Source organism: Rhinoraja longicauda, chromosome 8 (genome assembly GCF_053455715.1).
Source record: "Rhinoraja longicauda isolate Sanriku21f chromosome 8, sRhiLon1.1, whole genome shotgun sequence".
In the NCBI taxonomy this organism is placed as follows: Eukaryota; Metazoa; Chordata; class Chondrichthyes; order Rajiformes; family Arhynchobatidae; genus Rhinoraja; species Rhinoraja longicauda.
The window spans coordinates 61,663,372-61,683,787 of record NC_135960.1 but is presented as its reverse complement, the minus strand read 5'-3'; the positions used below and the strand labels follow the sequence as shown (position 1 = coordinate 61,683,787).

At 38.4% G+C, this 20,416-nt stretch overlaps 1 protein-coding gene across 2 annotated transcripts in view; it reads right to left on the bottom strand.

The window, feature by feature from the left end:
- The window catches only part of LOC144596040 (glutaminase kidney isoform, mitochondrial-like), a 78,400-nt gene that overhangs the window by 15,893 nt on the left and 42,091 nt on the right, over positions 1-20,416 (bottom strand). The window contains exons 14-15 of one of the 2 annotated variants that reach the window (XM_078404121.1): positions 19,105-19,197; positions 7,873-11,554 (exon numbers count right to left, since the gene is read on the bottom strand). In XM_078404121.1, coding sequence (XP_078260247.1) covers positions 11,405-11,554; positions 19,105-19,197 — 243 coding nt within the window. In that variant the 3' untranslated portion in view covers positions 7,873-11,404. Of the gene's footprint in view, positions 1-7,872; positions 11,555-19,104; positions 19,198-20,416 lie in introns of those variants that run through there. The other variant, XM_078404120.1, reaches the window with a different exon arrangement.

The window sequence follows — 20,416 nt, the reverse complement described above, 5'->3', positions numbered from 1 at the left end:
ATGTCCAGAGAAATCCAAATTTGTGCAAACACTAAATTGACAGAGGTATCATTGAACTAAATCTGTAGCACAGTTTAGTAAGACCATTTGTTACAATTATAGCACAAAATTGATGCAAATCTATAGTTTTCATTGGATTAATAATGGGCCTTAGAATATTTTATGATTTCATAAGATTTTTATTGTTTAAATAACATTTCCAAGTTTGTCTCTAAATATTTTTCATAACCGTGGTTCTATAGATTCAGCTTCATCCTTATCTCCACGAAATTCAGTACAATCTTGCTTACAGGGAAGATATTTTACTCAACTAAAACATCTTTACCTAGCATTCTGCCTTCGTGATTGTAAATAACTATATTTTTTCTTGTTTACCTTCCACAGCTCCATTTCCTACCACCTTACCACAACACAATCTATTACTTTGAAGATTTTGTAGTATTAATCTCAATCACTACCCTCTGATAATGGTAGGTAATCCCTCTCAGTGTGAATTCTTGCATATTGGGCCATCACATCAAAAGGCATCTACACACAAAACTCCAATTCTTTTGTATTCCCTTACTAATTTGAAATTAGTGATGTTTTTCCTGGATTACAATGGTATTCATTTCCTACGTTACTGTACATATTTCCCCATTCCCTATACAATGCTAGGGAAAGGAACAACCTATCAAATAGCTGAATTCTTCTTGTCTTTTATCTCAATACATACTGTATTGGGAAAAAATCACTGATTATAATTTTAGATTTTTTTAGATTTCGATTTAGAGATACAGCACGGAAACAGGCCCTTCGGCCCACCGAGTCCGCGCCGCCCAGCGATCCCCGCACATTAACACTATCCTACACCCACTAGGGACAATTTTTACATTTACCCAGTCAATTAACCTACAAACCTGTACGTCTTTGGAGTGTGGGAGGAAACCGAAGATCTCAGAGAAAACCCACGCAGGTCACAGGGAGAACGTACAAACTCCGTGCAGACGGCGCCCGTAGTCAGGATCGAACCCGAGTCTCCGGCGCTGCATTCGCTGTAAGGCAGCAACTCTACCGCTGCGCCACCGTTTTATTCTCTAATTGAATGTGCGCTTTGCAGGGAATATTTATTGCCCAACCTCAACTGTAATTTGTGAAGGCAAATACTATTTATTTTGGTATATTATTGTCACGTGAGCTGAGAAAGCGAAAACTTTGCATGCTAGCCAGTCAAATCCTGCCATACGCTAGTATAATCAAGCCATACACAGTAGAACAGGTGGCAAGTGCAAAGAGAAATAGTTCAGAATATAGTACTACATACAGCATTGTAGCTGCAGTGAAAGTGCCAATAAAAAATGCAAGGGCCACAATGAGGTAGGTTGGGTGATTGGGACCACACCCGTAGTTTGCGAGGGGTCCATTCTGTAGCTTCATAACAGCAGGGAAAAAGTCGTTTCTGAATCTGGTGGTACACGCTTTCACGCTTTTGTGCCCTCTGCCCAACAGGAGAACGGAGAAGCAGGAATGACTCGAGTGCAAGTAATCCTTGAATATGTTAACTACTTTATCGGAGGCATGGTGAAGTGTAGACCGTCCTTTTGGGTGGGGGTGGAGAGGGCAGGGGTGGTAGCTTTGCTTTATGTGATGTGACTAGGCTGCATCCACAATTCTGGAATATCTTGTGGTCTTGCATAGAGTAAATGCCAAACTAAGTTGGAATGAATTACAATACAATACTTTCCACAGTGTCTATAGAAACAGGAACGCTATTGGGGACATGCCAAATTTCCTTAGTCTTCTGATGGTGTTGGTGCTCTTTCTTGGCTGTAGCGGCAATATGGCTGGATCAGGACAAATTGTTGGTGGTTTTTACAGTCAGGAACTTGAATCTATCAACCATCTCACTTCAGCATCATTGATGCGGATTGGAACATGTTCATCACATTTCCTGAGTCAATGACTAGCGCCTTCATCTTGTGACAATGACGAGTGTTGTCTTGACACCTGCTACTATGCTCTCTATCTTCTTGTTGTTGTTCAAGATACAGCCCACCACAGAGACATCATCTAAAAACTTGTAAAAGGAGTTAGAGCAAAATGTTGTCACAAAGTTGAGTGTATAGGGAGTATTAGAAACGACTGAGAACACATCCGTGCACGACGTCCATGTTGATACTCATCGTAGAGGATGTTTCATCATCCATTGGTCACTAATTTTGGTCTATGGGTCAAATTAAGGATCCAGTTGCAGGGTGAAGTGGGGGTTGACTTCAAGGTCCAGGTGGTCGATCACTGTTATGGTGTTGATGGTTGAGGTATAGTCAATAACTAGGAGTCTGACGTAGGTGGCCTTACTATTTGGATGGTTCTGAAACTTTAGCTTGTCAGTGATGTGCGTAGCATCTTCCGTCTGCCAGGCCCTACACTCGACTAGTAAACTAGAAACCTAGAATAAAGACTTGAACATGTCATCAAATCCCACATTGCAATATAGAAAATGAAATTAGGAGGTTTCCAAGTATCTGGTTTCCAAGTATCCATTTGCTGGAGGATAGCTGCAGTCTTTACTTGGTTTGCGCTCCACGTGTTTCTGGACCAACTGATGTTCAACTGCCCATTGAAATGGGCCTAGAAAGTTAGATTTACTAAACTGCTCCAATGCAATACATAGGAAAAAAAACTACAGATGCTGGTTTAAATCAAGGTAAGTTATCTACTGTATCCGCTGTTCCAGGTGTCAACTTCTCTACATCGACGAGACCAAGTACAAGCGCGGCGATCGTTTCGCTGAACACCTCCGCTCAGTCTGTCTTAACCAACCTGATTTCCTGGTGGCTCAACCCTTTCCCAGCACTTCAACTCCCTCTCCCATTCCCAATCAGACCTTTCAGTCCTGGGCCTCCTCCATTGTCAGAGAGAGGCCCAGCGCAAATGGAAGGAACAGCACCTCATATTTCGCTTGGGTAGTTTACACCCCGGTATGAACAATGACTTCACTAACTTAAGATAGTCCCTGCTTTCCCTCTCTATCCCCTCCCCCTAGTCTTCCTGTCTCCGACCACATCCTATCTTTGTCCCGCCTCCCCCGACATCAATCTGAAGAAGGGTCTCAACCCGAAACATTACCCATTCCTTCTCTCCAGAGATGCTGCCTGACCCGCTGAGTTATTCCAATGCAATACATGTTACACCTTAAACACTAATGAGATAAAGCTGGAGCAGAAATATTCCCATCCTTTACCAATATATATACTCACCAATAAATACAAAGCATTTTTAGAATTTATTATCTGCAAGTTATTTTTTTTAAAAAACAATGCTTTATTTCTGAAGATCAAGATTCATTCAATATATTGGCTGTGAAAATCTTACAAAATAGATTTTATGTCATTTTGCAGGATAATAGAAACTTTAATAAGGCTTGTTTTTATTGTCCATCCGCCAATGTCCTTGAAAATTCAAATCCACCTTGAATTGCTGCAATCTTCTAACAGAAGCATTCCTGTGGAGCTGGAGGATAAATTCCAGGATTTAAACCCCAGCGACCATGAGGTTGCAGCAATATCAACCCCAGCCCAAGTGAGAATGTCCTCAATAGATGATTCTTGATCCACTGCCCTCACATGTTTGAAGTGCTGCTGTCCCAGTAGTATACTTTGTAGAGGTTACACATTACTATCATATTTCAACACACTCTTGATGGTAAATGGATTGAGTTTTAATTATGTCATTTAATTTTTCCTTTTGCTTAGGCAGCCAAATTAATAAAAAGTCGCAAGTGAACCAAATACGATTCACTTGCTTATATTTATATAAACCTCATTGTACATCTGAAATCGGGCAAAAGACTTTCCCCAAAGCTTTTGTTAAACCTATTCATGAGATTAACCATTAAAAGTCAAGTGGAGCATGACAATTCACTCCATTCTTTCTGACCTGTGTTATCCCTCCCTTAATCTCCTACATGGAGTGAATCAAGGTCACAAGTCCACATCTGAATTTTACTACATCAATACACTGCAATCGCTGAGGCAGCTATTTTTAAGCTTGGACAGTCTCATTTGAAGTAGCAGTCATAATTATCCAAGAGTGTTGACAACTAACATTTTGCACTTTGATTTATTTGGCTGTTTTAGGTGTAAAGATCAACATCAGCCACAGTGCAAAACTTGCTAATGAATATTTAGATGAGACCCTACGAGAAAAAAAAGCAGGATTATGTACTTGCAATCAAATAGAAAAAATAATGATTTATACCATTCATTTAAACTTTGGTTGCTGCTTCACAAGCAAAATACCGGAAAAAAAATTAAAACAGATAAGGAATCAAGTATAGACACAAAATGCTGGAGTAATTCAGTGGGTCAGACAACATCGCTGGAATAAATAAATGGTAGGTGACTTTATGTCCGGACCCTTCTTCAGACCATCTGAAGAAGGGTCCCAACCAGAAACTTCACCTTCCCATTTTCTCCAGTGATGCTGCTTGACCCTCTGAGTTACTCCAGCATTTGGTGTCTAAACCAGCCTCTGCATTTCCTTGTTACTACATAAGGAATTAAGTATTTTAGATAAGTGAATTCACATTATAAAAAGGTTACATAGCAATAGCAGGGAGATTCATTAGTGCTATGTGAAGAATCCCATCTTAAGCCGCACAATAGACAAGTTTTGTCTCACTTATTGCAAACATGTCACTGGGCTACTTAATTAATTCTCAGGCTTGTTGAAGAAAACAAGTCAAAACAATATTTACTTAATGAAATTGTTGAATGAGAAAGAGCTTGCTTTCAATTAATATGTCCCCATTACAAATCAAATCTCCAAATGAAAAGATTCATATTTTTCCTCCAATTACATTTGTTAAAATATGATCCCAAATTTAAAAAATATCAGTTCTCCAGCCCAATCTCTGGCCTCAGCTTCCCAACTCAATGACATTCAGATAAGAAATACCACTTCACATTTCCAATTTATCATTTTGCAACTTTTCAGAATTTTGTTTGGTGCCAATTTTGGGTCATAACCACATGGTTGCCATGTGCTGCCAATGTTCTGGTATTTCCATCTACAACTTCCATAAAAATAGAATCATTTTGCATTGGTAAATCCTTCAAGCTTGCAAAGTTATCCCTTTTAATAATGGAATTTAAAATCCTTCTATTTGGATAATTTTCTCCATATGCTTATTTGCAAAGATTTACTTGGTGTTCAGACACCAAATCCAGGAGAATACTATCTAGAGCACTACTAGCACTATTTGTGCTAGCTATCTTTGGGAATTTCAGTAAAGATTTAAGGGCATCGAACTGCAAATGCAATGGTGTGTTTTATCCATGACTTTGTGCAGAAGTTAACACGAACAATTCTTTAGATCAATGGTTTCATTATATTTAGAGAGGAAAATGTTAAGAGTCTAGGACAAAATGTGATCAAGACAACTGAAGTTAGTACTGCACAAGCATGACACAGGCACAAATTAAGTTCTCCAGTTTTAGTATAATTTAACTCCCTTCTAAACTGCACTGTGGATTCTTTAGTTTTCATTACCATTTGAGCCAATCTTCCCACCATCATGCCCAAATAAAATTGTAACCATCACGTAATAATCTATGCCAAGCAGGATTAAATTGGCTAAATGCAAAATAGATTTCACTCAAAACCAATGTGCAACTTTGGCATTGTGGAGTTTGGCTGAACCAAGGGCTCAGTCAAGTTCCATATTTGTTATCGCCTTAAATGATCCAAAAAGCTTTTCTCCATTATACTTATAAAATTACTTGTTAGATCATTGTATTTAGGCAGACCACAAGGATCAAAACACTGAAAAGACAATTCAATTGTCAAGACCATATGGTTGGGAATTCCTCAGCACTGTATTTAGTTAACTATGAATCCCCTCATGTGGTTCTAGAAAACTTCAGACATTGCAAAGTGCAGTTTAAAAACAAGCAAATATTGGGCTCTCATGCTTCTCAGATGTAATGGCAGAACTCTAGATCAATTTCTCACATCTACCATACTTAGCCATGTTGTTGAAACTTCTCTCCCTCGCATTGTTTAACTTAGCAGGAACAGTTAATGACCAAGTTATGCATTGCACAGCAGATTCGTATAAGGCAGAGCCTCCTGACTGCTTAAAAATCGAGAGCACCCAAGAGTTGCAGACACAAAAATCATGTTGAGTACTCTTATCATGGTTCCAACAAGCTCCTGGTAAACTCCTGCCCATTTCCTTTCACAGATGCCACCTGACCTACCAAGTTTCTCCAGCAGTCAGTTTAAAAAAAATCCTAGTAGTAGGCATTACCCATCTGCTGGGTTTACAGCTGTGAATGATTAGTCTGAGCAATGTATCTTGGGTATCCACCAAAAAACTATCCATCAGCGAGTGTGACTTCCAGATGTTCAGTTTTGACTGGCTAAGAAATAAAGCAAGCCATTGGTATACATGGAATTGGTTAGTCAGGTCCTAAGTTAGTCAATCATTAGTGAAGCGGACTTTGAGAGAATACTCTCCCTTGCTATTTAGGGGCATTCGTATTGGGAATGGGAGTGAAATAGACACAGATGCAGGATTTAAGCTATGCATTTAGGAGAAAACAATGACAGCAAATACATTTGGTTAGTCTTCTTGCGCTTACATGCTGATGCGAGTTGGGGAAGTCTGGATTTGTGGAGGAGAGCATTCAATGACTTCCTTAACACACTGAGCAGCCAACAGCAGCCATGCCTTGCAACGATCCAGAGGTTAAGTGCAATTATGGCCGAGAGCAGTGCAGACACGCAAGGATTGAAGCTTGGGACGTCTCAGATTTGTAGAAATAATAGCTATGAAAGCACTGCTGGTCAAAGTACAGCAAAATAGCATGGCTCCTTATGAAGCTTGGATGGCAAGGTATTGGATGATGAGACCTTGTATATGATCTCTGTGGGAGACAGAGGAAACATCTTGTGCACATCCATGTCATTCATGAAAATAAGTGTCAGGTCTACACAATAGGTAATGTAAATCAGTTTTGGTTGCAGTTTGAAAATGTAAACAAGGGTCAAGTCTTTATTCACTGTACACAGTGTTGCACGCAAGTAAAGTGGAATGCAGCAATAAGATTGTGAATGCTGGTTTCGTGTAAATGGTCCTTTAATATATTTTATCTTCAACATTAGTCAAACTTGTTTTTCAGAATGTACTGTGACTAGTTTCTTAGACAACTAGAAAACATTAATGGATTTGTGTTGTGCTCAAACTTACTTATTAGGCAAGTTTGACCCAAGAAAAGTAGTAATGGCAATGAAAATATCAAAAATGAGGACAGCACTAGAAATGAAATTTAAAACACTTGGAAACGTGTGATACCTTTTGCAAATTAGAAATGTTTTTGGAGTTTAACCCTAGCCCTTGATCATCAGTTTTAATATCACTGCACAAGCAGTTGCAACATGTATTTTGAAACACTGTTAGTGGCAGTTCTACATTGAACTAGTTAGCATGATTGCACTAATTCCATTTAAAATAAAATGCTTAGTGGGAGAGTCTCGTTTTTCAAAGTTTCACCTCAATGTCGCCTTCACAGAATTTAATATTTATGGCAAAGCCTTTAACAATCAGAGCAGCATAAAATTTCACTCAGAAACCCTGACTTCCAATCTCTTCTCTTCCAAAGTCTCCAAAACAATTTAATTTACGACAATGATAGTCATTCTTGGAACTCTACAAATGCACAATGGGAATTTTCACCTCTGATGTGACCAGATATGTTTAGCCATATTAAAAATTTAAATGCAAACTGCTTAAATTCAGCCTACTATTTCAATCATATTGTTTGCAAATATATACACAGCAACAAGTGTGATATAAAGCTGTTTTATTAAATACAAAATAAGTGCAAATTTAAAATAAATGTTGGTTACTGTTGCAAAGTAAATTACAAAAAAAAGCAAACAAAATGTACTAGAAATGCAACAAGTATAAAACATTGAAAGCCCAGTGATACAAAATAGCATTTTTAAATTTTACATCTTATTTAATACTCAACACTTTCTGTAATAGAATACTTCTTTACCTGCATCTTAACAGAATACTTTCAGAACATCCAAGTCTTTAAGCTGCCATTTCAATTGACTATCAAGATGTTAGCAACTGCCACTCAACCACCCGTTCTACAGCATAATAGTAGCAGCGCATTGATATTACAAATATGAATATTAGAATGTACTTATGCTGAAATTTCAAATATACAGATAACATGAAAAACTGAAGAATCAATATACTGTACAGTTTCCACATTCACAGTGGATATAAAAATAGATAACAAAATCAAAGTTAGAAGCAACATGGTTTAAATTGGGACCAAAAAAGTGCAATCAATTACATTGCAGTCGTAGCATTAGCCGCATACAGTTTCTGGAATATATGTATGGAATAAAAATCAATTACGCACATTTCCTTTTGCAAAAGGATGTATTGCCTACTTAAGTCAAGCAAGCTTCAATTCAACACCTTAAAACACGAAGTCTTCCATTGAGATAATAAATGGCAAGCAATTTATGTGCTATTAATATTCCAATTTTTTGCTTTGAATGAATGAATCTACGCTAATTTCCTAGACCAGGAGCCCGAAACTTTGCAGAGATACATATAATGTGTGGTGATCTTAATTTTTAATTACCTGTGTACAAAATATGTGTGGAAGTCAGTCTTTGGTAAATAGATTACATTGCAAATAAAAGTGTTGCTTTATAGATATTTTCTTTTCAACTTCAACTGTATCAATAGAGTACTAATGTTTAGAAACATAGCAAATCAGCTAGCAAATTTATGAGCATTAAGGTGGCAGAAACTATATTGATTTTATACCCTAACCAAAGAGCAATCCTTTGATTACACTCATTTATATCATGCTCTTAAAAATAAAAACTTGGAAAAGTAAACATTTTTCAATTTGAAAAATCAAAAGGTAACTGTTTGGGTATAGTCTGTAAAGTGTCAAAATTGCAAACGGCACTATTTGATGAAACTGCAAATCAATCTTTAAGTACCAAAAGCTAACTGAATCCACAGATCAGGATTGTGCTATCCAGTCTTATAAGCCTATCCCACAATTTATTACATCATGGCTGCTCTGAAATTCAAATGCATTTAATTCAATCCCAAATCTCCAAAGGCAAATAATCTAAGTTAACTGCCAACACACTTGTTCTCCATACAAATATTCCTATTAAAATGCAACTCAAAAAAATTCTACGGTATACTAGTTCTGTCAGTGCTAAAATCCAGATAATTTTACCCTTTTGGACTAATCAGATATTTAATTCTGATTTGCAAATACTTCACTATAATGTTACGGTCCTGAGAAACTCTGGTTATGAACAGTTATTTGTCGATGTCCATAATTTTTGTTCATGCACAGCCACACACACCTAATGACAAGTGTAGACAATATTCATACAATACATTTACAGTATCTGCCAGCCGAAAATAAAAATCCAGAAGATGCAGTGATGACAGCCTCACTAGGATTAAAATCAATTTTTTTTGTAATAAATATTTCCTGGCAGTTTCAATATTGCAGCTTGACTGCATGTAACACTTTTCGCTGTTCAGATTAATCTTAATTTTAGCCAGCAATTTATGCCATTTGTTGATTAAACTGTATATTAAACTCTAGCGTTAAATAGGCAGCGAAGCGCATTTCCAATATTTTTTGTCCATAGCCTCCTGCCAAACATGTCTCCAAAAAAATTAATATCCAGCCTGCAAAGACTAGATAGAACAATATCAGCTCTTTCCCTGCAACCTATTCAAATCCTGTCATTTTTACAGACAAGGGTGTGTGCAAAATGCAAACGCAACAATGCCGAAAGCCTTATTTGCTCAATCATGGAATGTTGTTCTTGGCAGAATCCAGTCTCATTCAGTTTTGCCCTAACACTACTGGGAAAGGCAGACCCAACTCTTCAATTATCCATTTTTCCAATTACCAGAGAAAAGGAAGTTTAGAGGGAAAAAAATACCCACCTAAAAACTCCTAAAATAGAGACTTTTCAACAAGCAAAGATAAATTGTGAATGCTCCCTTTATATTTTTGCATTTCCCCATACCTAATACACTTTTGTAGGTATGCTTCAATAGTCTAAAGAGACAAGCATCATGAATTTACAACACTTAATATGGGGAAATATCCCAAGGCACATTAGAACAGCAGAACCAGACAAGAACAAAGCATAGGAATAAAATTTGGATGGATGACTAGAGCAGTTAGTTCAGGAGCAGAATTTGAGGATCTGGAAAGTTAGGAATGGAAAGGCAGAAGGTTAGGGGAAAGAATGTGACCTCAAGACCCCAAAAAATGCAAATAATGTACCTCAGGGAGTGGGAAATACTTAGATTTGGTGCAACAAATTTTGGTTTGGGAGTATTAGTTACAGAGATTACAGGAGCAAGGACATGATTGCATACTGATGAACTCAGAACCAACATAGATGCAAGCAACGTTTACTATTACAATTTGGCAGTTAAGTTCTAGCTTAATTGTTGAGTCTGGAATTAAAGATAAAAGTTTTCAACGGCAAAGCCAAGGGTGAGGTAGCAAAGGCTGATATACGAGCATGACGTTGTGAAAGTGGTGGATATCGATTGTAAGATTGCAGACACAAAATTATGCCACAAGATCTGGGTCATCTGTTTCAGCTCAACAGAACCAGAGGGGAGGATGGAATTAGTGGTCAAGAACAAATTTTATAGGGGATAGTAATAACTGTGCCCTTTAAAATCTGGCAAAGAAATTAAAAGGCAGTGGTGATGTGATAGAACAAGGTTTCAAAAACCTTTGCAAACTAACATTATATATTTGAATGATTTGGCTACAGGATAGTAAAGGAGAAATCAAAAGTGATCCAGACCAAATCCTAAGAGGAATTAGGGCAACTATGCTGGGTCGTAAAGGACACCGTAAAGGGGATGGTAGAGAAAGATACTCTCACATTTAAATATTAGATAACTACTTGAGAGCACACCACTGAAGAATGTGGGCAAGTGCCAGAAGAGGATTAGCATAGACAGGGACTTGATGGCCAGCACAAACACAAATCAGCTTAAGGGACCAGCTCTGTGCTTCTGATCATGACTAATTATCATGGGTTAATTATTTGCAAGGGCAGTCCCAAGCTAGACATTGAGCAGGAGCAGAGCACATTGTGACATTTGTTAATAGGCCTACATGCAAAAAAATGTTTGGGAGTGATGCTTTCAAAGCTCACAGCATGAGAGTAAACTAAATTATTTACTCTGTGCAAGAAACAATAGAAGCAAAATATAAATGAGCTTACTCAAAGTTATTATATGATACTTTTGTGCATACAAATAATTGCATCAGAATCAGAAATTTAAGAGCAGCAAAAACATGAATCAAGTGCAACTGTTTTAGTTTCTTACAGCAGGACCTTGCATTCTATATACAATGGTAGTGGAAGTGTCCTCCTCATTTGGTTCAGTTGGTACTTTTCTCCATAGAATCCCATTAAGTGCAAGCTCTTTCTGGAGACTTTCATAATCCATTGATCCGAGGGAATGCTGGTATTTTAAGCAACATAAATTAGATACGTATATTTTATATGACCTGCGTGACTGTCAAACAATTACCCACTAAAGTTTGACAAATCTCCTCAATGATGATTGTGTTAAAATCCTCCAAAACAGAATATTTACAATAGCGTTCCTTAAAATCAAATTTTTCATTAAATAATCTAATAACATGCCAGAGTAGGCATCCATATAGTAACTCAGTGTCAAAGATTCTTCCCTCAATTGTTCGATATGCTCAAATCACATTTATATTTGTAGAAATGTGCAAATAGAGTCAAGAGGAAGACAGAGATTGGTGAAATAATTTCCAATTTTGTTCACTTCTTACAAAATGATCTCCTATCTTAAAGGATAATTTGACTACTAGTTTATTTGATGCAAGCAACATGACTATGGAAAAGCAAATATGAATGGCAGTCTACACAATATACAAGAAAATAAAAATGTTCTTTTTGATCTACTTGCACTTTATTCTGTTTTAAAACTGTTACAATTTGTTTCATTGGGTGTTTAAATTGATACTGACTAGCTAATTAAATTATTGCATCGTATGGGAGGCGCATTCCCAATCTCGTACCCCTGTACAATGACAATAAAGATATATTGTATTGTATTGTATTGAAGAAGAATTTTATGCCAATACCATAAGCTTTTAGAAGTACTGAAATATATACAGAGCCCTCCATAATGTTTGTGACAAAGACCCATCATTTATTTATTTGCCTCTGTACACCACAATTTGAGATTTGTAACAGAAAAAAAAAATCATATGTGGTTAAATTAAACAGTCAGATTTTATTAAAGGGATTTTTATACATTTTGGTTTTACCATGTAGAAATTACAGCTATGTTTATATAGTCCCCCATTTCAGGGCACCATAATGGTTGGGACACATGGCTTCACAGGGTGTCTGTAATTGCTCAGATGTGTTTAATTGCCTCCAAGAGAGCTCTCAGCATCTAGTCTTTCCTCCAGTCTTTCCATCACTTTTGGAAACTTTTATTGCTGTTTATCAACATGAGGACCAAAGTCAAAGAAGCCATTACGAGACCGAGAAATAAGAATAAAACTGTTAGAGACATCACCTAAAACTCAGGCTTACCAAACTCAACTGTGGAACATCATATAGAAGAAAGAGTACTTCAGAGGTGAGCTTACTAATTGCAAAGGGACTGGCAGGCCAAGGAAAACTTCCACAGCTGATGACAGAAGAATTCTCTCTATAATAAAGAAAAATCTCCAAACACCTTTCCGACAGATCAGAAACACTCTTCAGGAGTCAGGTGTGGATTTGTGAATGACTACTGTCCACAGAAGACTTCATGAACAGAAATAAAGAGGCGACACTGCAAGATGCAAACCACTGGTTAGCCGCAAAAATAGGATGGCCAGGTTAGTTTGCCAAGAAGTACTTAAAAGAGCAACCACAGTTTTGGAAAAAAGGTCTTGTGGACAGATGAGATGAAGATTAACTTATATCAGAGTGATGGCAAGAGCAAAGTATAGAGGAGAGAAGGAACTGCCCAAGATCCAAAGCATACCACCTAAGCTGTGAAACAAGGTGGTGGGGGTGAAGGTACTGGCTCACTTATCTTCATTGATGATACAACTGCTGATGGTAGTAGCATAATGAATTCTGAAGTGTATAGACACATCCTATCTGCTCAAGTTCAAACAAATGCCTCAAATTGGCTGGCGGTTCATTCTACATACAGCAAGACCCAAACATACTGCTAAAGCAACAAAGGAGTATTTCAAATCTAAAAAATGGTAAATTCTTGAGTGGCCAAGTCAATCACTCAATTTAAATCCAATTGAGCTTGCCTTTTATATAAGCTGAAGAGAAAACTGAAGGGGACTAGCCTCCAAAACAAGCATAAGCTAAAGATGGCTGTAATACAGGCCTGGCAGAGCATCACCAGAGTAGACACCCAGCAACTGGTGATGCCCATGAATCGCAGACTTCAAGCAGTTCATTGCATGCAAAGGATATGCAACAAAATACTACTTTCATTTACACGACTTTGCTGTATCCCAAACATTCTGGTGCCCTGAAATGGGGGGGGGAGGACTATGTATAAAGGTAGACACAAAATGCTGGAGTAACACAGCGGGTCAAGCAGCATCTCGGGACAGAAGGAATGGGTGACGTTTCAGGTCGAGACGCTTCGTCAGACTGACGAATGTATAAACACTGCTGTAATTTCTACATGGCAAAACCAAAATGTATAAAAATGGACTTTATTAAATTCTGACAATGAGCACTTTAACCACGTGATTTTTTACATAGAAACATAGAAAATAGGTGCAGGAGGAGGCCATTCGGCCCTTCGAGCCAGCACCACCATTCATTGTGATCATGGCTGATCACCCACAATCAATAACCCGTGCCTGCCTTCTCCCCATATCCCTTGATTCCACTAGCCCCTAGAGCTCTATCTAACTCTCTCTTAAATTCATCCAGTGATTTGGCCTCCACTGCCCTCTGTGGCAGAGAATTCTACAAATTCACAACTCTCTGGGTGAAAAAGTTCCTTCTCACCTCAGTTTTAAATGGCCTCCCCTTTATTCTAAGACTGTGGCCCCTGGTTTTGGACTCTAACATTGGGAACATTTTTCCTTCATCTAGCTTGTCCAGTCCTTTTATAATTTTATATGTCTCTATAAGATCCCCTCTCATCCTCTAAACTCCAGTGAATACAAGCCTAGTCTATTCAACCTTTCCTCATACGACAGTCCTGCCATCCCAGGGATCAATCTCGTGAACCTACCCTGCACTGCCTCAATTACAAGGATGTCCTTCCTCAAATTAGGAGACCAAAACTGTACACAATACTCCAGATGTGGTCTTACCAGGGCCCTATACAACTGCAGAAGAACCTCTTTACTCCTATACTGAAATCCTCTCGTTATGAAGGCCAACATGCCATTAGCTTTCTTCACTGCCTGCTGTACCTGCACACCACTGCCTGCTGCACCTGCACATTTTCTATTACAAATCTCAAAATGTGGAGTACAGAGGCAAATAAGTAAACGATGGGTCTTTGTCCCAAACATTGTGAAGGGCACTGTATCATCAGAACAAACTGCATCATAGTGAAAATGTATTACTAAATTTAAACTTTAAATTGCAATTGGCTTTGCTTTTATCTCACTGCTAAATCATAATGGCCCCCATAATGTCTATATCCCACCCATCAGCTGCACTGTTGCCCAGCTGCTGCCTTGCAAGTTCACTCAAGCTCCTGACCTCACGGCTGTAGTGATCATGCATAATGTGTTTGCCTCAGGCAAATCTTGAGGTAACTGCCCTTTATTAGTTTAATTATCATCGATCTTAAAGTTCCAATTAGTGTTATTTAAAAATAGTTTGAAAGGATTTACACCATTTAAATATTAATTGATTTGCATATTAACAACCTTAAATAACAGGAATTAAAGTCACAAGTTTTAAGGAAAATAGATAACTTACCTCTACTTACCTTTCCAAACAGGGTTGGCAGCCTCATTCAAAGAAATGGTGTTGTGCTACATAAAGCAGGTGTAAAGCCAAAGGGTTGTATGCAAAGTCTACCTAGCAACTTGACACAGGACATGCATGCTCTGAACTTGGTGGCAAGTCCAGTGGCAGCAGTGGAAGTTAGGAGTGTTGGCATCCAACCTCCAGCTTGTTACTGCCTGGTGTATTGCAGTGTATAAGCAATTAAATGAACGAGCTGACCAACTTTACAACGGCACAAGAATGAAGACGAGTAGGCCATCTAACCCTTCAAGCCTGCCCTAGCATTCACTTTGATAATGGCTGACCTACCCCAGGGCTGAGTTCTCCCTTGGTTTCACAGATCTCCATTGATTTCAGATCCCATTCGTTCAAAAATGTACCCATTTCCACTTTAAATATTTCTAGTGATCTTGTCTCTGCAAGCCACTGAGGTACAGGATTTGAGAGATTCCTTACCCTCAGCACACAAAAAAAAGTCTACGTACTTGGGTACGTAAAACGACCATTTTAAGTAGCCAGCCTCTTTTCTTGAAGATATGCCCCCTTGCTAGAGACTCTTCCCTACTGAAAATATCTCGGCATCCTGACATTCCCTTTGGGATCTGACATTTCAATGCGATCGTTCCTCAGTATTCCACTCTCCAAAAACAGACATAACCTATTTATCCTCTTGTAACAAGATGATCCTCTTATTCCAGGGATTAGCTTGTGAAATCTCTTTTGGACCTCCTCCAATGTCACTATCTTTTCTTCGGTAAAGGGACCAAAATTTTGTGTAGTACTCCAGGTCTCAACAGCACCCCATATAATTGTAAGAAAACCTCCACATTTCTAAACATCAACCCCTTTGCAATGAAAGCTTGCATTATTTGTGCAAATGCTTCACACAATCTGTATTCAGTTGCAGAATCACTAGCCTCTTTGCAATATTCCACTCCATTCTTTTTTTGTGCCAGCAGCAAATTTACTGCTTTACAATCTGCCCTCTGCTCCAGGTCATAATACGAGTGTACAATTCAGGGACAATAACTATTACCTTAGATATTCTATTAATTACATCCTTCCCCAAAAAAGACCCATTTATTCCAACACTTTGGTGTAATAACCAGTGTTCAATCCATGATAACACACTTCCTCCAATATTAAGCTTTTGACTTGTGCACCAGCCTCTTATGTGGCTCTATGTTAAATGCCTTTTGGATGTCCAAATATACCACATATGACCTTGTCCATCTACTCTGCTTATTGTGTTCTCAAAACGATTAAGAAATTTGTCAAACACAATTTTCCTTTCATGAGACCATGTTAAATTGGTGGTTCTCCAGGAAACTGCTGGTTAGTGACTGACCCAATATCTTCCATTCCTATTGTTCAGCACCATGTTCAGAAAGGTACACAATATAATCCTCCAACACCTGTTAATCCTCCAACACCTGTGAACACTCCAAACAACTACCCATTTTGTCTCCCCCTCACTTTTCCATTTGTCCTTAAAAAAGGAGCTTCTTTCAAAGATAATCTAAAATATCTGTAGATTTCCTTCAGGTACCAGCTATATAATGCTGTCCAACCTTTTGTTTTCTTAATTTATTGTAAGCAGGACCCCATGGAGGTCTGATTAAAAAATGTTATCTAATTTCGGAAGTCCCCTCAACCTAGGTCCTTCTCAACCTAGCAAATAACAATTTCAAAATAAACCAAAGTACAGATGGAGGTTAGCAAGTTAGAGGAAATGTAAGACTCCAAGGCAACCAAAAGAGATACCAAGACACTAAATAACTATTTTCTAACACAACGAAAGCTACAGACTGCAAAGGATTCTCAGCAGAAAGTATCAAGCAGACATTTAAGATGCATAAATCAACAAATCATGTCTTCTTTCCATGATATCTCTCTGCTATGTGAAAATGTAACTTCCCGATTTTAGTTATAATCGGGTTAGAGTCATAGAGTGATAGTGCGGAAACAGGCCCTTCGGCCCAACTTGCCCATACCGGCCAAAAATGTCCCAGATACACTAGTCTAGCTTGCCTGCGCTTGGTCCATATCCCTTCAAACCTGTCCGATCCACGCACCTGTCTAACTGTCTCGTAAACAATGGGATAGTCCCAGCCTCAACTACCTCCTCTGGCAGCTTGTTCCATACACCTATAGCTGAATGATTAGGGAATGTGTTTGGAATCCCACAATATATAGTACATATTTATATTTCAGTATTTCTCGTCAGATAGAAAAAACATCTAAAAATAACAACAATGAGATGCAACCGGGCAAAATTGTCAGAAAATCTCTTAAAAACATTTAAATGAAAACTGCATAACAGTTTGGATACCAGAAGTATAGATCCTTCTACAAGTTAAAGATTTCACTCCGAGCTATAGAAACAACTTTCCATTACTTTTACTGACTAGGAACTACTCAATCCAGAGCACAAGTCAATTTTCCATGATTTCTACCTACAACCTCTAGATCCATCTTTTCATATTGATATGACAATAAATGGAAAAAAACACCAGCTGTGCATACAAGCCTAATGGACGCAGATTATCGAATCAGACAATAAACAAGGTAGCGCTTTTCCACATCTGTGTCATCCCTACATACAAACTGTACATTTGGACACTGATAGTTTTCTACATGACTTATTATTCCTTCTGTACACTTGATTATATGGCCATATGCTGCTCTAACACCATCACAAGTTTGATGATGACAACATTGTGGGCCGGATCTCCAATAACAATAAGACAAAGTACAGGAAAGAGATAGAGCGCTTACTAACATGGTGTCAAGACAACCTTTCCCTCAATGTCAGCAAAACAAAAGAGCTGGTCGACTTCAGGAAGGGGATAAGTACACATCCCAGTTTCTATCAATGGTGTTGAAGTGGAGATGGTCAAGAACTTCCAAACTCCTAAGTGCAAATATAACCAGTTAGGCCTGGTCCACCAACCACATTGGTGCGCTTTCTTGTTTATAGCGTCAATGTCTTTACTTCCTCAGAAAGACAATTCATCTCTCCAAGATATCCGTGTTAAACTGGTGCCCAAGAAACCAAAATAAACTATTCCAATTTAGACTTGCATTTATTCCATAAACCTGGATGCAGTTGTCTATTTTCTACCGTGCACATGTGCTTTATACATTGCCTCATCGATTTGCCCTTCCATTTTTAAAAATCAATCAATATACCTGCTCTGCAACTTCATTTACAGAAACAAGTTGTTTTTTTTTAAGAAAGGCAACTAGACAAGGCGACTAATTTTGAATACATTGAAATTAGGTAGAACCAGTTGCTGGAAGGAAAAGGGATATATCTTAGCAGAATTTCTGGATGAGCTAAAAATATTTATAATTTCTGAACTGTTTCTTTCCAGGAAATTATATTTGTGCAAAAGTATGTTATTAATGATCTCAAGCAAACTATCGTACCTGAAGAGGCAAAAACAAAAACAGTCTTGGATACTTCAATACCATGTGAAACTTGCCAATTGCAAGACTTTGGTTAAATTCAGTTCTGCTGTTATAAATAAAAACCCATTGCAATTACTATTTAGTTTAGTTTAGAGATACAGCGTGGTACAGCCTTTCGGCCCACTGAGCCCGCACCGACCAGCGATCCCCGCACATTAACACTATCCTAACACTAGGGATAATTTACACTTATACCAAGTATACAAACCCAAGCCAATTAACCTGCAAACCTGTGTGGGAGTGTGGGAGGAATCCGAAGATCTCGGAGAAAACCCACGTGGTCATGGGAAGAATGTACAAACTCCGTACAGACAGCATCCGTAGTTGGGATCAAACCTGCGTCTCTGGTGCTGCGAGCGCTGTAAAACAGCAACTCTACGGCTGCGCCACTGTGACGCCCCATTTCAAAGTGAAATTTCAATAGAACAGACACTTTTAAGATACTACTATATATATAGGGAGACCCATCCTGAGCAAAGTGCAGATGAGTGGTGGATGCCAATAGTAACTTTTGTAACAGTGTTTACAAGTTTTATCTTTTAGAACAAAGGTTAAACTTACCCTTACTTCACCACCTTCCCTCCGTGGATCATGTTTTTTTGAAAAGTGCCGCAAATTGTCATAATTATGGAAGTTAAATAAAGAGACAAGATCCTACAAATTGAGAAAATCTGTATTTAATTGACTATTCCAAATATTTTAAAAATTAATTACATTATAAATTCACAAACTGCTTGTATCGAAGAATGATTTAAAACTATAAATGCATGATAAACATATTCTGGTGCAGAAACCACAACCTCTTTTTTTAGTTTGGTAGTTAAGAACGGATACCGGAAATGCAAAACGGTACACTTTAAAAGCTTTTACCACTGCAATCATTGCCCTCCTTTCACACACTGGTTATATCAATATCCTCCCAGCACATCCCCACAAGGTCAAGAGCATCTGAAGCATGAAAGGCAGACACAATTCACTCAGAATGCTCTGCAGCTGCGCAGCAGAAAAAGTTGATCTGCATGTCAGATAGCCAACCAAAATCATCTGGGGATTTAAGGAAAAAAATACTGAGTTGAGTACTGAGCTGGAACCTTTCTTAGTGAATATCCCATAATTAGTATCTCTAGATGCAATTCATTGTATTGTTTGTCTATGCCTGCTTGCAAAAATGTGTATACTCCCAGATCTCTTAGATCACTTAGTACAGGTGCTCCCCGGCTTACGATGTTTCGACACGCGATAGTTCGACTTTGCGATGGTGCAAATGGCAGCGGCCCACAGCGAGCCGCTGTTCGCTTCCGGCCATGTGATCGCATGCATTACAATGCATTTTGACTTACAATACTTTCGGTTTCCGATGGGTTCCTCGGAATGGAACCCCATCGGAAGCTGAGGAGCACCTGTACAATATGTTGGGCCTGGTCTCACTGTATTCAGAGGCAATCTAACAGGAACAATTCTTACAGGGATTGACATATTGGCTGGAGTCAAAATCTCTGAACAAAGATTGGGCCATCTAGATTGACCTTTCACTGCAAGCGAGCAAGCTTTGGAGTTCTCTCCCCAAAAGGACTATAGAATCAAATAGATTTTTGGACAGACAGAAAAAGGTCAATACAAGTAAACAATATAAAAACATTAGTCCTGATTTTATTGAACACTTGGAGACCAGATGGCTAACTCATATTATATTACTCCAGCAAAATAATTTAGAATGTACAATACATATTAACGATTTAGAGGAGGGAATTAAATGTAACATCTCCAAGTTTGCGGATGACACAAAGCTGGGTGGCAGTGTGATCTGCAAGGAGGATGCTATGAGGCTGCAGGGTGACTTGGATAGGTTGGGTGAGTGGGCAGATGCAGTATA